The sequence below is a fragment of the Salmo trutta genome, chromosome 36 (assembly GCF_901001165.1).
Source record: "Salmo trutta chromosome 36, fSalTru1.1, whole genome shotgun sequence".
NCBI classification, from domain to species: Eukaryota; Metazoa; Chordata; class Actinopteri; order Salmoniformes; family Salmonidae; genus Salmo; species Salmo trutta.
Window position 1 is genome coordinate 20,538,883 of NC_042992.1, and position 13,284 is coordinate 20,552,166.

The 13,284-nt window shown below is 42.3% G+C and overlaps 1 protein-coding gene across 6 annotated transcripts in view; it reads left to right on the top strand.

Annotated features, from left to right (window-relative positions):
* The first annotated feature begins 569 nt into the window (after window positions 1-569).
* hivep1 (HIVEP zinc finger 1) overlaps window positions 570-13,284 on the top strand; it is an 85,879-nt gene continuing 73,164 nt past the window's right edge. Inside the window, exons 1-2 of one of the 6 annotated variants that reach the window (XM_029734993.1) lie at window positions 570-674; window positions 3,450-3,580. In XM_029734993.1, coding sequence (XP_029590853.1) covers window positions 3,541-3,580 — 40 coding nt within the window. In that variant the 5' untranslated portion in view covers window positions 570-674; window positions 3,450-3,540. The other 5 variants (XM_029734992.1, XM_029734997.1, XM_029734994.1 and 2 more) reach the window with 5 other exon arrangements.

Below are 13,284 nucleotides of genomic sequence, written 5' to 3' on the forward strand. Positions count from 1 at the left end.
TATGTAATTTCATGTTTAATTTCTTTAAAATGAAAACAAGTTCAATTAAATTGGATTAATACTCTATGGATGGGGAAAAAACAATAATGCAGGCTATACAAAACCCGACTGAAATCACTGTATGGCACCCTACTGTAGCTATGACCTATGCTATATAATCTTCGATTTTCAAACTCATCCTGCCTCAGTACCTCAGACAAGTTCAAAGTCTGTTAGGCTTGAAAATAAATGGTTTAGTAATTGCAATGGGAGATCTGCATGGGAAAGCCCAGTCGGCAGTGTATGGGCGCAACGTGACCTGACAACAAGGAACCTCCGGGAAAACTGTCAGTCCCAAACTGTGTGCAAAGGGAAGATCTTTAGGGGGTGCACGACAAACGACGCTTAAAATAAACACTGTTTTAGACACGGTTTCAGTCGTAAATATGTTCTAAACTTACTTAATATACGTTTGAAATATATTTGAATGAATATGGTAAAAATAAGGCCCTGGTGATATTGTTTTTAGTAATTTATTTGGTCGTAGTTTAATCGTCGCATACCTCCCGGAGATGACATCCTGTGGTTGGGAGGCGGAGACGGGACCCCCGTTGACGTCAGTTGGCCTGTCTGTTTCCTGCAATAGAAAGTGAGAGAGGGAGAAGCGACAAAAACAGACCTTTACCCTTATTAAGGTGTGTTACACCAGAAATCCTTGACAACTATTAAGACCTCACTTGTAAGTATATATATATATATATATATATATATATATATATATATTTATTTGTCGTAAATGTGGTTGAAACTTTGGGCTGCATGCATGTGGAAGTGTTCTGGGGTAGTACTCTCACTGGGCGATCGTGTAGGCTTCAACGCCTGTCGGGGACGTTCTTGCTGGTTCGGCTAGTTATTTGTATTCAATGTATTCACCGTTGTGTTTCTTTTAGCTCACGCCTGTGCGTTCACGTTTGCAAAGAAGGAATGTCAAATTTTGGGATCAAACAAGTTAAGCTTTCAGAACCGTCGTTGCTTACCACAGAATCGTTGTTTTGGTGTAACGTTATACGTCTGCAGCAATCTAATGTGGTGTGTGTAATGTTGCTGTCTTGCTTGCTACTGAATGTGCCTGTCTTTTGCGCCAATAGGTAAGACTGATCTATTGCCATTTATCTGATACATTAGCCATTTATATGATACATAGATATTACGCAACACATGAGAAAGTGTTGAAAAATAATGTCGCATATTTGTTGAATTAGGGAAGTGCCGCCGTAGTGTTGCAGAGACCGAGGGGTTTTCCCTGACTCCTCCCTCAGTTAAAGCGCGTTCATGTGTTGCTTGTGCTACAGGCATAAAATACGCTATAACCCAGTCATTGTTTTTTATTTAGACTGCATTCCTTCACAATAAGATGGGAATGTTGTGATGTAACATGTATTGTATAAAGACATTGATGCATGCCTACAAGCAAACAGGGTTGTTTACCTGTTTGAGATGTGTCATTTGAAGCCACCGTTATTGGTTGGATAGATAGAGGCATTTGATTATGTCACAGGGGTTTGGCTATTCAGTGTTCATATTTCATAATGAAGGACATCATGTCCATTGTTTTTACATGCGGTTACAATGTTGCTGTAAAATGCTGCAAGGTGACTGGAAGGAATCCTCCTAGGTGTGTGTTGAATGAGGCGGAAGTCTGTCGTCAGGGACTCAGGGAGAACATTCCTTTCGGACAGCTATAGGACTAGGCCTACTGCAACATTTACTTAGCCGCTTATTGTGGCATCCTCATCAAGCTGTCAGTTTCGGGGTGTTTCCTCAAATATTTCTCAGCTGACACGCGTGCCGCACACGCACGTCTCGCTCTCCTCCAAATCACCAGCATCGTCTGAACTGGAGGTATTCGACCTGTCCTTCGTTCTCTCTGGGGGGGCAGGTGGGAGCTTATGAACATGTTTGATTGTATGACTTTCATTGTCGTTCTTGCTGGGCTCTGTGACCTGGTGCATGCGCTGTGTACATTACTGCCGATATATTTTGCGAGCTCAATGATGTCATTGCTGTAGCAGCGCACGTGTACCAGTATATGGTAAAACATCCTACAGCTGTAGTAACGGACTGTTATGTAACATTGGCAAACGGAACAGTCTGGATGGTGGAACATAATGTACAGTGGAAGGGATTGATCTAGGTTGACTGTTATGACCAGACGAGGTTCTTTCAGGAAGATCATGTAGGGAATTATCTATAAACATAATACAGAATATAATATGTAAAAGGTTTAGTCATTTTCAATACATTTATTTTTATGTACAGATAATGTATAGACTAGAGCAATGCATGTGAATTTTATGTAGGCTATAGATCATTTATGTAGGCTATAGGTCTATAGAAATGTATCGGGAGAGACTGATGGGAGCTCTGCTGATCATTCATTCTGCTTGCTCTTTGCTTTGCTTTGGGTTTTTGAAAGGTCAAGATTTGGTAACATTTAGCTTCAGCATACTGCTGATGGTGTCTGCTGATGTTTCTTTTACAGAGCTCAGATTTGCATGAAGTCTAAAATTAGTCACTTTTCATCCACTGTAAAAAGGGTATCATTAGCAGCAATACAATAAGATTAAACAGATACCATACAGCTATGAGATCAAGATGCCCTTTCAGTGTTTGCTTATGTCTGATGGTGATGCAATGATCTGTGGAGTGTTCACTTTTACAAGAAGATGCGTCTGATTGTAGCCCGCTAACCGCCTAAGCACCCTGGAGCGCTGACTAACCGCCAGACACAAGGCCTTATTGTTTGCGTCTTTCGTCATCTGAAATGTGTGTGTCGTCAAAGCGAAGGGCAGGGCAGTGTATCTGACATGGACAAAACAGCCATCTCCTCTTGGTTTAGATCAGACTATAGATAGCCACTCCAAGGTTTATATTTATAAGGAGAGAGATGCATTCGCGTCTCAGAGTCGGTCCAGAACTCACCTGATATCGGTAGAGGAGCACCCTGTCAGTGGTGCTGTATTGGATATTATGTCATGCCATCAAACTTAGCAGGAGCCTCCCTATGGGCAAAAGATGTTGACAAGACGTTGATAAACGTCTTTTCAACGTATTGTGCTCACTGGGCTTTGTTTTGTGTACGTTTGGACTGGAACAAGAATATAAGCCTTGTATGTTTGAACTGGAATTAGAATTTATACTGTGTACGTTTGGACTGGAATAAGAATTTAGACCGTGCAGGTTTGGACTGGAATTAGAATTTAGACAGGGACAACTGTTAAACTGACAGACGCAACAACAGCAATGTCCTTTCTGATTCTTGCCAAGTGAGAGGACGGGAGACTGCACACAGACAGCCACAGACACACACGCACACTTAGTAAGAAGATAAGGGCTGCTTAGTGTTTATTGATCTATGGTGTGTTGAGCTGACACTGACCCTCTCTGGTGTGTGTATGTGTGCTTTGTAGATGAACCCAGAGGGTGTTCTCGAGGTCCACCTGCATTAGAGAATTGACAACCTTTCAGAAGATGTGTCAGTGAAACAACCAACAAGAAAAGATGCCGCGAACCAAGCAGAACAACCCGAAGAACCTTAAAGGTGAGTTGCCAACCTGAATTGCTGTGTTTTAAATGCCCGTGTGTGTAGGCCTATGTCATGTCATGTGTGCTGTGTTTTAAATGCCCGTGTGTGTAGGCCTATGTCATGTCATGTGTGCTGTGTTTTAAATGCCGTGTGTGTAGGCCTATGTCATGTCATGTGTGCTGTGTTTTAAATGCCCGTGTGTGTAGGCCTATGTCATGTCATGTGTGCTGTGTTTTAAATGCCCGTGTGTGTAGGCCTATGTCATGTCATGTGTGCTGTGTTTTAAATGCCCGTGTGTGTAGGCCTGTCATGTCATGTGTGCTGTGTTTTAAATGCCCGTGTGTGTAGGCCTATGTCATGTCATGTGTGCTGTGTTTTAAATGCCCGTGTGTGTAGGCCTATGTCATGTCATGTGTGCTGTGTTGTTACATTTTTTGGGGGGCATGTAATGTGTATGTTTTTATTGATTTTATCAAACTCAGGACTCCCTCTAAATTGTTACTAAGTGTACTATCCTCAGTAAACAAATGAAAGGTCTTTAAAAAAAGGAAGGTCATCTTAGTTCAGACTATAATTTAATATTCAAAAGCGAGAGATGGAGGGAGAAATAGATAGAAGGGATCACTGAGCCATCTGTCCTCCCACAGTCCCCTACTCCCTTACAGATTTCTGTCCACATTTGCCCCCTACCCACTTCTCTGTCCACACTTGCCCCCTACCCACTTCTCTGTCCACACTTGCTGACCAAATGTCTATAGAATCTGCTGAGCCGTGGTTGTCCACTTTCCTTTTGTGATTTTTTTTAGTTTTGTCTTTTGTTACACAATTGTCTTCACTATTAGTGCTTAGTTTTCCAATCAGTGTGTGCTGTGGAACCTATAGTAAGTAAACAACTAGAATCAATTGTGTCGTTCTATGGTGGAACCTCCCTTTGTGTTGTTGGAGTCCATATGTTAGTGTGTAGGCTATAACGGCTTATGTTTACAAATGCATGACTGTTAATCAAGAACAGAGCTTTTCTTCGACTTTATCATTTGCCTTTGATAGGCTAATTATCGGACAATTATGCGTTATCGCAGAGGCGAAGTATCTGTCAGAACCTAAGGCATGTACACTAGTAATGGATTTATTTAGATGTTTGTGTGTGTTTCTATGTGTGTTGCATGCAAAGTCCATAAGAATAAAATTAGAAAAGAACGTACTTTGCCAATGTCGGCAAGCAGCGACCCAGATTTTACTGTTTATTTATTATAACACCCCCCACCCCCACCCACAAGTTTATTGCTTTGAGCTTACTTGGCCAAACAACGTAAATAATTTAGTTTTATAATAGCAGATTTCCCAATGGAGGACTGTGGGATAGTACATTTCCCCAGCCACGTTAGACCAGTTACTATTTTAGAGCGAGTGGAAACACCCAGTTTTATTAGTAGCAGGGCTAGGCAGAGGTAATGTAAATGTCATGTAATGTGGGTATATCCATGCCAGCTGTACATATGTGGTCTAAAGGGTGGGGTTGGGGCAACATCATTTTGAGGAGCTGTTAGGATCAATCAATGTGAATGAGCAAATTAAAAAGAAGAAATGTCTGTCACCTAAAGGCAGGACCTAATTAATTAAGGAATGGAAGGAAGATTGATATTTCCTCAATTGTTTCCTCTGGAAAAGTATGGATTTTGTTTTGTTACACATGCAAATACTGCAGTGAACAAGGATGTCCTGTCCCGTTCTCTCTGATGCATTCCTCTGTTCCTCTTACCCCATAGTCTCCTCTCATACAGAAGTAGGACCTGAATTTGATCACCCCGTTGCAGGAGAAATTTCCACTTTGAAATTTCCGACTTGATTTTCCCTTACAAAAATGTTTCAACCCCTACAAAAATACCCATGAATTTTAATCCATATAATAATCCACATTTCCTGATGCTGCAGGATTATTTTCCTGCTGTACAAAACTGGCTCAAATTAAGATCCAACATCTATAGTCTCCCTCTCTTTTTCCATCTGAAGTTTCTCAGTGAAGTTTCAATAGGAGCTCAAGGAAATGAGAGGATCAGATATATTAAAAATAATAGTTATTACTTGGTACCTGTAGATGTAAATCCACCATTACAAATAGTATAAGAGTATCTTACAGCTTCTGGTACTTTATATTGAATAGACACAGGGTCGTTTACAGCTTCTGTATTGTGGCTTTTGACCTTTGACCTGTTTCATCACCTCTCCCCCTCTGTGCTCAGGAGTTGATTAGTCAGACAGGAAATGCTATGCTGCTTAGTGCGTGGCGTGGCATGCTATCACAGGCAAACTCACATTCTGCTGAAGTGAGAGTCATACCACTCAGATCCTTGTAACGTTCTTCTTGGGAACCCCACACACCCTCCTCCCATTCCATTTTTTTTTATTGTGTGTGATTATGAAGGCATAAGTTTCAAGTTTTAATGTCACATGCACAAGTACTGTGAAATGCCTTTCTTGCTCTAACCCCAACGATGCAGTAATCAATAACAATGTAATACTGAAAATAACACGGTAGAACAAAAACACAGGAAATATATAAAAATAAGAAGAACACCATAAAATAAGTAAGCGTACTATATACAGGGTCAGTTCCAGTACCATATTAACAATGTGCAGGCATACTGGATCGATAGACGTCGATATGTTAAGGGTAAGGTGACTAGGCATCAGAATATATGATAAACAAAGTAGCAGCAGCGTATATGATGATTGTATGTGAGTGGGTGTGTGTAGAGTCAGTATAAATGTATGTGCATATTATGTGTGTGTGAGCAAATGATGGAGTGAGTTTTTGTATGTGTGTTGGAGTATCAGTGTGCATTTATTTTATTTTTTTATTTCACCTTTATTTAACCAGGTAGGCTAGTTGATAACAAGTTCTCATTTGCAACTGCGACCTGGCCAAGATAAAGCATAGCAATTCGACACATACAACAACACAGAGTTACACATGGAATAAACAAAACATACAGTCAATAATACAGTAGAACAAAAGAAAACAAAAAGTCTATAGACAGTGAGTGCAAATGAGGTAAGTTAAGGCAATAAATAGGCCATGGTGGCGAAGTAATTACAATATAGCAATTAAACACTGGAATGGTAGATGTGCAAAAGATGAATGTGCAAGTAGAGATACCGGGGTGCAAAGGAGCAAGATAAATAAATACAGTATGGGGATGAGGTAGGTAGATAGACGGGCTGTTTACAGATGGGCTATCTACAGGTGCAGAGATCTGTGAGCTGCTCTGACAGCTGGTGCTTAAAGCTAGTGAGGGAGATATGAGTGCATAGTGTGTAGGGCCCTGTGTGTGTGCATAGAGACTGTATTTTATTGTTCTTTTTGCACTAAGTTAAACTCAGATAGTCCGTGTAGCCATTTTCTTAGCTATTTAACAGTCTTATGCCATGGTGATAGAAGCTGTTCAGGAGCCTGTTGGTGTCAGACTTTAACCAGTACTGCTTGCCGTGCGAAAGCAGAGAGAACAGTCTATGGCTTGGGTGGTTTGAGACTAACGATATTCCAGGCCTTCCTTTCACACCGCCTGATATAAAGGTCCTGGATGGCAGGGAGCTCGGCCCCAGTGATGTACTGGGCTGTCCACACCACCCTCTGTAGCGCCATGCGATTGGGGGCAGTGCTATTGACATACCAAGCAGTGATGCAGCCAGTCAAGATGCTCTCAATGGTACAGCTGTAAAACATTTTGAGGATTTGAAGGCCCATGCCAAACCTTTTCAACCTCCTGAGGGGGAAGAGGTGCTGTTGTGCCTTCTTCACAATTGTGCGGTGTGTGTGGACCATTTAGTGATTTGGACACAGAGGAGCTTGAAGCTCTCGACCCGCTCCACTGTTGAGGGAGAGGTTGTTGTTCCGGCCCCACACTGTCAGGTCACTGATCTCATCCATATAGGCTGTTTCATCGTTGCCGGTGATCAGGCCTACCACCGTTGTCGGCAGCAAACTTGATGATGGTGTTAGAGTCGTGGGTGGCCATGCAGTCGTAGGTGAACAGCGAGTACAGCAGGGGACTAAGGACACACCTCTGAGGGGGCCCTGTGTTGAGGGTCAGCGTGGCGGAGGTGATATTGCCTACCCTTACCACCTGGGGTTGGCCTGCCAGAAAGTCCAAGATCCAGTTGCAGAGGGAGGTGTTCAGTCCAAGGGTCCTAAGCTTGGTGATGAGCTTGGAGGGGAGAATGGTGTTGGACGCTGAGTTGTAGTCAGTGAACAGCATTCTCACATAAGTATTCCTCTTATCTAGTTGGGTGAGGGCAGTGTGGAGTTCAATTGAGATTGGGTCGTCTATGGATCTGTTGGGGCGGTATGCAAATCAATGGGCCCACGACCTTGCGGATATTGACCTGATTAAAGACTTTACTCACATCGGCCTCGGTGAGTGAGATCACCAAATCTTCTGGGTTGGTGGCAACCCTCACACCTTGCACGATGTTGTTATTGTCAAAGCATGCATAAAATGCATTGAGTTCATCTGGTAGAGGCATTTTTGAGCAGATCGAGGCTGGGTCTTCCTTTGTATTCCGTAATGGACTGTAGCCCCTGCCACACGTGCCAGGTGTCGAAGCCTGTGTAATATCATTCCACCTTATTCCTATATTGTCCTTTTGCTTGTTTGATGACTCTGCGGTGGTCATTTCAGGACTTCTTGTTCTTATTCTCAGCCGTAGCCTTGGTTGTCTGCGATAGGGCTACCCCACACAGGGCTATCTAACCTCAGTGTTAATCCAGGGCTTTTGATTGGGAAAGCAGCAAAAAGTAACTGTGGGGACAACGTCGGCGAAGCATTTCCTAATGAAGCCGGTGATGGAGGTGGTTAGCTTGTCAATGTTATCGGCAGAATCTCGAAACATATTCCAATCAGCACAAGCAAAGCAGTCCTGTAGCATAATCTCTGATTCTGGAGACCATTTCTCAACAGAGCCAGTCACGGGTAATTCGTGTTTCAGCTTCTGCTTGTAAACAGGAAGCAGGAATATGGAGTCATGATCTGATTTTACGAATGGCAAATGAGGGAGGGCCTTGTATTCTTGCTTGTGGGTAAAACAGTGGTCTAGGACTTTATCGCCCCAAGTGGCGAGGGAGATGTGTTGATGGAAGTTGGACATCACGTGTCTTAATGACTCAGAATTAAAATCGCTGGCAAGAAGGATGCACGTTTTCCTGCTTGGTTATAGCCTCATACATTTCGTTTAGTCCCAGCTTGTTATTTTTCTTGTCCTGAGGTGATATACAATAGTCACGATAACAGCTAAAAACTCTCTCGGGAGGTAAAAGGGTCGGCATTTGACAATTGGGCATTCCAAGATGGGTGAACAATGGGTCGACACTTCCACTATGCTCAAGACAACACACCAGTTGTTGTTGATGAAGAGGCAACCCCCTCCCCCCTTGATTTCCCAGAATCCACTGTCCTGTTGGCACGGTGAATGGAGAATCAATCAAGTTGGATAGCCATGGGTGTATCTTGTCCAAGAGCCATGTTTCAGAACAGCAGAGAATATTGCAGTTGCGAGACTCCCGTTGGTAGCAAATCCGCGATCGGCGGTCATCCATCTTATTATCAAGTGACTGTACATTGGCCAGTAGAATGGAGGGAAGAGGTGGCTGGGTTTCCCTTCACCTTAATCTTGCCAGGATCCCCCTTCTCTTGCCTCTGTAACGTTGGCATTTTCTTCTGGGTAGCCCGAAAATTCGGTCGGAATTACAGAAAGAGCCCAGGGTAGATAAGCCGGAATTGAGGGAAGTAAGTAGTTCTATCCTAGGGATGTACTGTACTTGCCTATTAATGTTATGTAATATGTAATGTTTTGTGTGGACCCCAGGAAGAGTAGCTGCTTCTTTAGCAGTAGCTAATGGGGATCCTAATAAAGTACTAAAATACTCCCCAAACTGACTCGTGCCATCACATGATAATGCTCAGACCTCAAGGCAACATTACTGTATGTAGCCTGACAGAATTAATGTTTTATTTTTATTTAACCTTCATTTAACTAGGCAAGTCAGTTAAGAACAAATTCTTATTTACAATGACGGACTACCAAAAGGCAAAAGGCCTCCTGCGGGGAAGGGGGCTGGGATTAAAAATAAATAAAATAAAAATATAGGACAAAACACACGTCATGATAGAGAGACAACACAACACTACATAAAGAGAGACCTAAGACAACAACATAGCATGGCAGCAACACATGAAAACACAGCATGGTAGCAACACAACATGACAACACCATGGTAGCAGCACAAAACAGGGTACAAACATTATTGGTCATAGACAACAGCACATAGGGCTAGAAGATAGAGACAACAATACATCACGCAAAGCACCCACAACTGTCAGTAAGAGTGTCCCATGATTGAGTCTTTGAATGAAGAAGTTCAGATAAAACTGTCCAGTTTGAGTGTTTGTTGCAGCTTGTTCCAGTCGCTAGCTGCAGCGAACTGAAAAGACAAGCGACCCAGGGATGTGTGTGCTTTGGGGACCTTTAACAGAATGTGACTGGCAGAACGGGTGTTAAATGTGGAGGATGAGTGCTGCAGTAGATATCTCAGATAGGGGGGAGTGAGGCCTAAGAGGGTTTTATAAATAAGCGTCAACCAGTGGGTCTTGCGACGGGTATACAGAGATGACCAGTTTACAGAAGAGCATAGATTGCAGTGACGAGCACCCTTAACTGCCGATCTATAAATTATGTCTCCGTAATCTAGCATGGATAGGATGGTCATCTGAATCAGGGTTAGTTTGGCAGCTGTGGTGAAAGAGGAGCGATTTACGATAAATCTAGACTTGGTTTCCTCTAACTTTAGCTTGCAGCTAAAGTTATATGTGCTGAGAGAAGGACAGTGTACCGTCTAGCCATACTCCCAAGTACTTGTATGTGGTGACTACCTCAAGCTCTAAACCCTCAGAGGTAGTAATCACACCTGTGGGGAGAGGGGCATTCTTCTTATCAAACCACATTACCTTTGCTTTGGAGGTGTTTCAGAATAAGGTTAAGGGCAGAGAAAGCTTATTCGAAACTAAGAAGGTTTGTTGTAGAGCGTTTATCACAAAATCTGGGGAGGGGCCTGCTGAGTATAAGATTGTATCATCTGCATATAAATGGATGAGAGAGTATCCTACTGCTTGAGCTATGTTGTTGATGTAAATTGAGAAGAGCGTGGGGCCTAGGATTGAGCCCTTGGGGTACACCCTTGGTGACAGGCAGTGGCTGAGACAGCAAATGTTCTGACTTTATACACTGCACTCTTTGAGAAAGGTAGTTAGCAAACCAGGCAAAAGACCCCTCAGAGACACCAATACTCCTTACCCGGCCCACAAGAATGGAATGGTCTACCGTATCTAAAGCTTTGGCCAAGTCAATAAAATAGCAGCAGAACATTGCTTAGAATCAAGGGCAATGGTGACATCATTGAGGACCTTTAAGTTTGCAGTGACACATCCATAACCTGAGCGGAAACCAGATTGCATACCAGAGAGAATACTATAGACATCAAGAAAGACAGTCAGTTGATTATTGACATGTTTTTCCAACACTTTTGATTAACAGGGCAAAATAGAAATAGGCCTATAACAGTTAGGATCAGCTTGATCTCACCCTTTAAATAAAGGACGAAGCGTGGCTGCCTTCCAAGCAATGGGAACCTCCCCAGAGAGGAGAGCCAGGTTAAAAAGGTCAGAGATGGTCTTGGTGATTATAGGGGTAGCAACCTTAAAACCTCTTACATCTAGACGTTCCGCTAGCGGAACACCCGCTCCAATATCCAATGATGGGCATGGCGCGAAATACAAACTCCTCTAAAATCCGAAAACTTAAATTTTTCAAACATATGACTATTTTACACCATTTTAAAGACAAGACTCTCCTTTATCTAACCACACTGTCCGATTTCAAAAAGGCTTTACAGCGAAAGCAAAACATTAGATTATGTCAGGAGAGTACCCAGCCAGAAATAATCAGACACCCATTTTTCAAGCTAGCATATAATGTCACAAAAAACAAAACCACAGCTAAATGCAGCACTAACCTTTGATCTTCATCAGATGACACTCCTAGGACATTATGTTATACAATACATGCATGTTTTGTTCAATCAAGTTCATATTTATATCAAAAAACAGCTTTTTACATTAGCATGTGACGTTCAGAACTAGCATACCCACCGAAAACTTCTGGTGAATTTACTAAATTACTCACGATAAACGTTCACAAAAAACATAATTATTTTAAGAATTATAGATACAGAACTCCTTTATGCAATCGCTATGTCCGATTTTAAAATAACTTTTCGGTGAAAGCACATTTTGCAATATTCTGAGTAGATAGCTCGCCATCACGGGCTAGCTATTTTGACACCCACCAAGTTTGGCCCTCACCAAACTCAGATTTACTATAAGAATAATTGGATTACCTTTGCTGTTCTTCGTCAGAATGCACTCCCAGGACTTCTACTTCAATAACAAATGTTGGTTTGGTTCCAGATAATCCATAGTTATATCCAAATAGCGGTGTTTTCTTGTGCGTTCAAGACACTATCCGAAGGGTGACGAAGGGCGCGTTTCGTGACAAAGAATTTCAAAATATTCCATTACCGTACTTCGAAGCATTTCAAACGCTGTTTAAAATACATTTTTATGCGATTTTTCTCGTAAAAAAGCGATAATATTCCGACCGGGAGTCGTTGTTTTCGTTCAAAGACTGAAAATAAAAACATGGAGTCTTCTCGTGCACGCGCCCCCAGCCTCATTGTTCTCAGATCGACCACTATCCAAATGCGCTACTGTTTTTCAGCCATGGCCTGCAAAGTCATCATTCACCGTTCTGCCGCCTTCTGAGAGCCTATGGGAGCCGTAGGAAGTGTCACGTTACAGCAGAGATCCTCAGTTTTCAATAAAGAGAGTGTAGAAGACCAAGAAATGGTCAGAGAGGGCACTTCCTGTAAGGAATCTTCTCAGGTTTTGGCCTGCCAAATGAGTTCTGTTATACTCACAGACACCATTCAAACAGTTTTAGAAACTTTGGAGTGTTTTCTATCCAAAGCTAATAATTATATGCATATTCTAGTTTCTGGGCAGGAGTAATAATCAGATTAAATCGGGTACGTTTTTTATCCGGCCGTGAAAATACTGCCCCCTATCCATAACAAGTTAAAGAAAACCCAGATATTTTTGGGGGGTCAAGTTTAAGGAGCTCCTTTAGCACCTCGGACTCAGTGACTGCCTGCAGGGAGAAACTTTGTAGTGGGGCAGGGGAAAAAGAGGGAGGAGCATTGGGGATAGTGGCATTAGAAGGGGTGGGAGATGAGGAAATGTTGGACCGGCAACGAGGCATGTCTGAGTCAAATAGGAATCCTGAATTAATGAAGTGGTGTTTTATAAAGAGCTTTAACTTTTTGAGGCTAATCGGACGCTAGGGCCCACCCACCGTGCACACTATTCAACAGCCAGTGAAAAATCAGAGTGCCAAATTCGAAAACAACAAAATGTGATAATTCAAATTTTTCAAACATACAACTATTTTACACCATTTTATAGATAAACATCTCCTTAATCCAACCACGTTGTCCGATTTCAAAAAGGCTTTACGGCGAAAGCATAAAGTTAGATTATGTTAGGACAGTACATAGACAAAAAATTACACGCAGCCATTTTCAATGCAAGGACAAGCGTCACCAAAAGCAG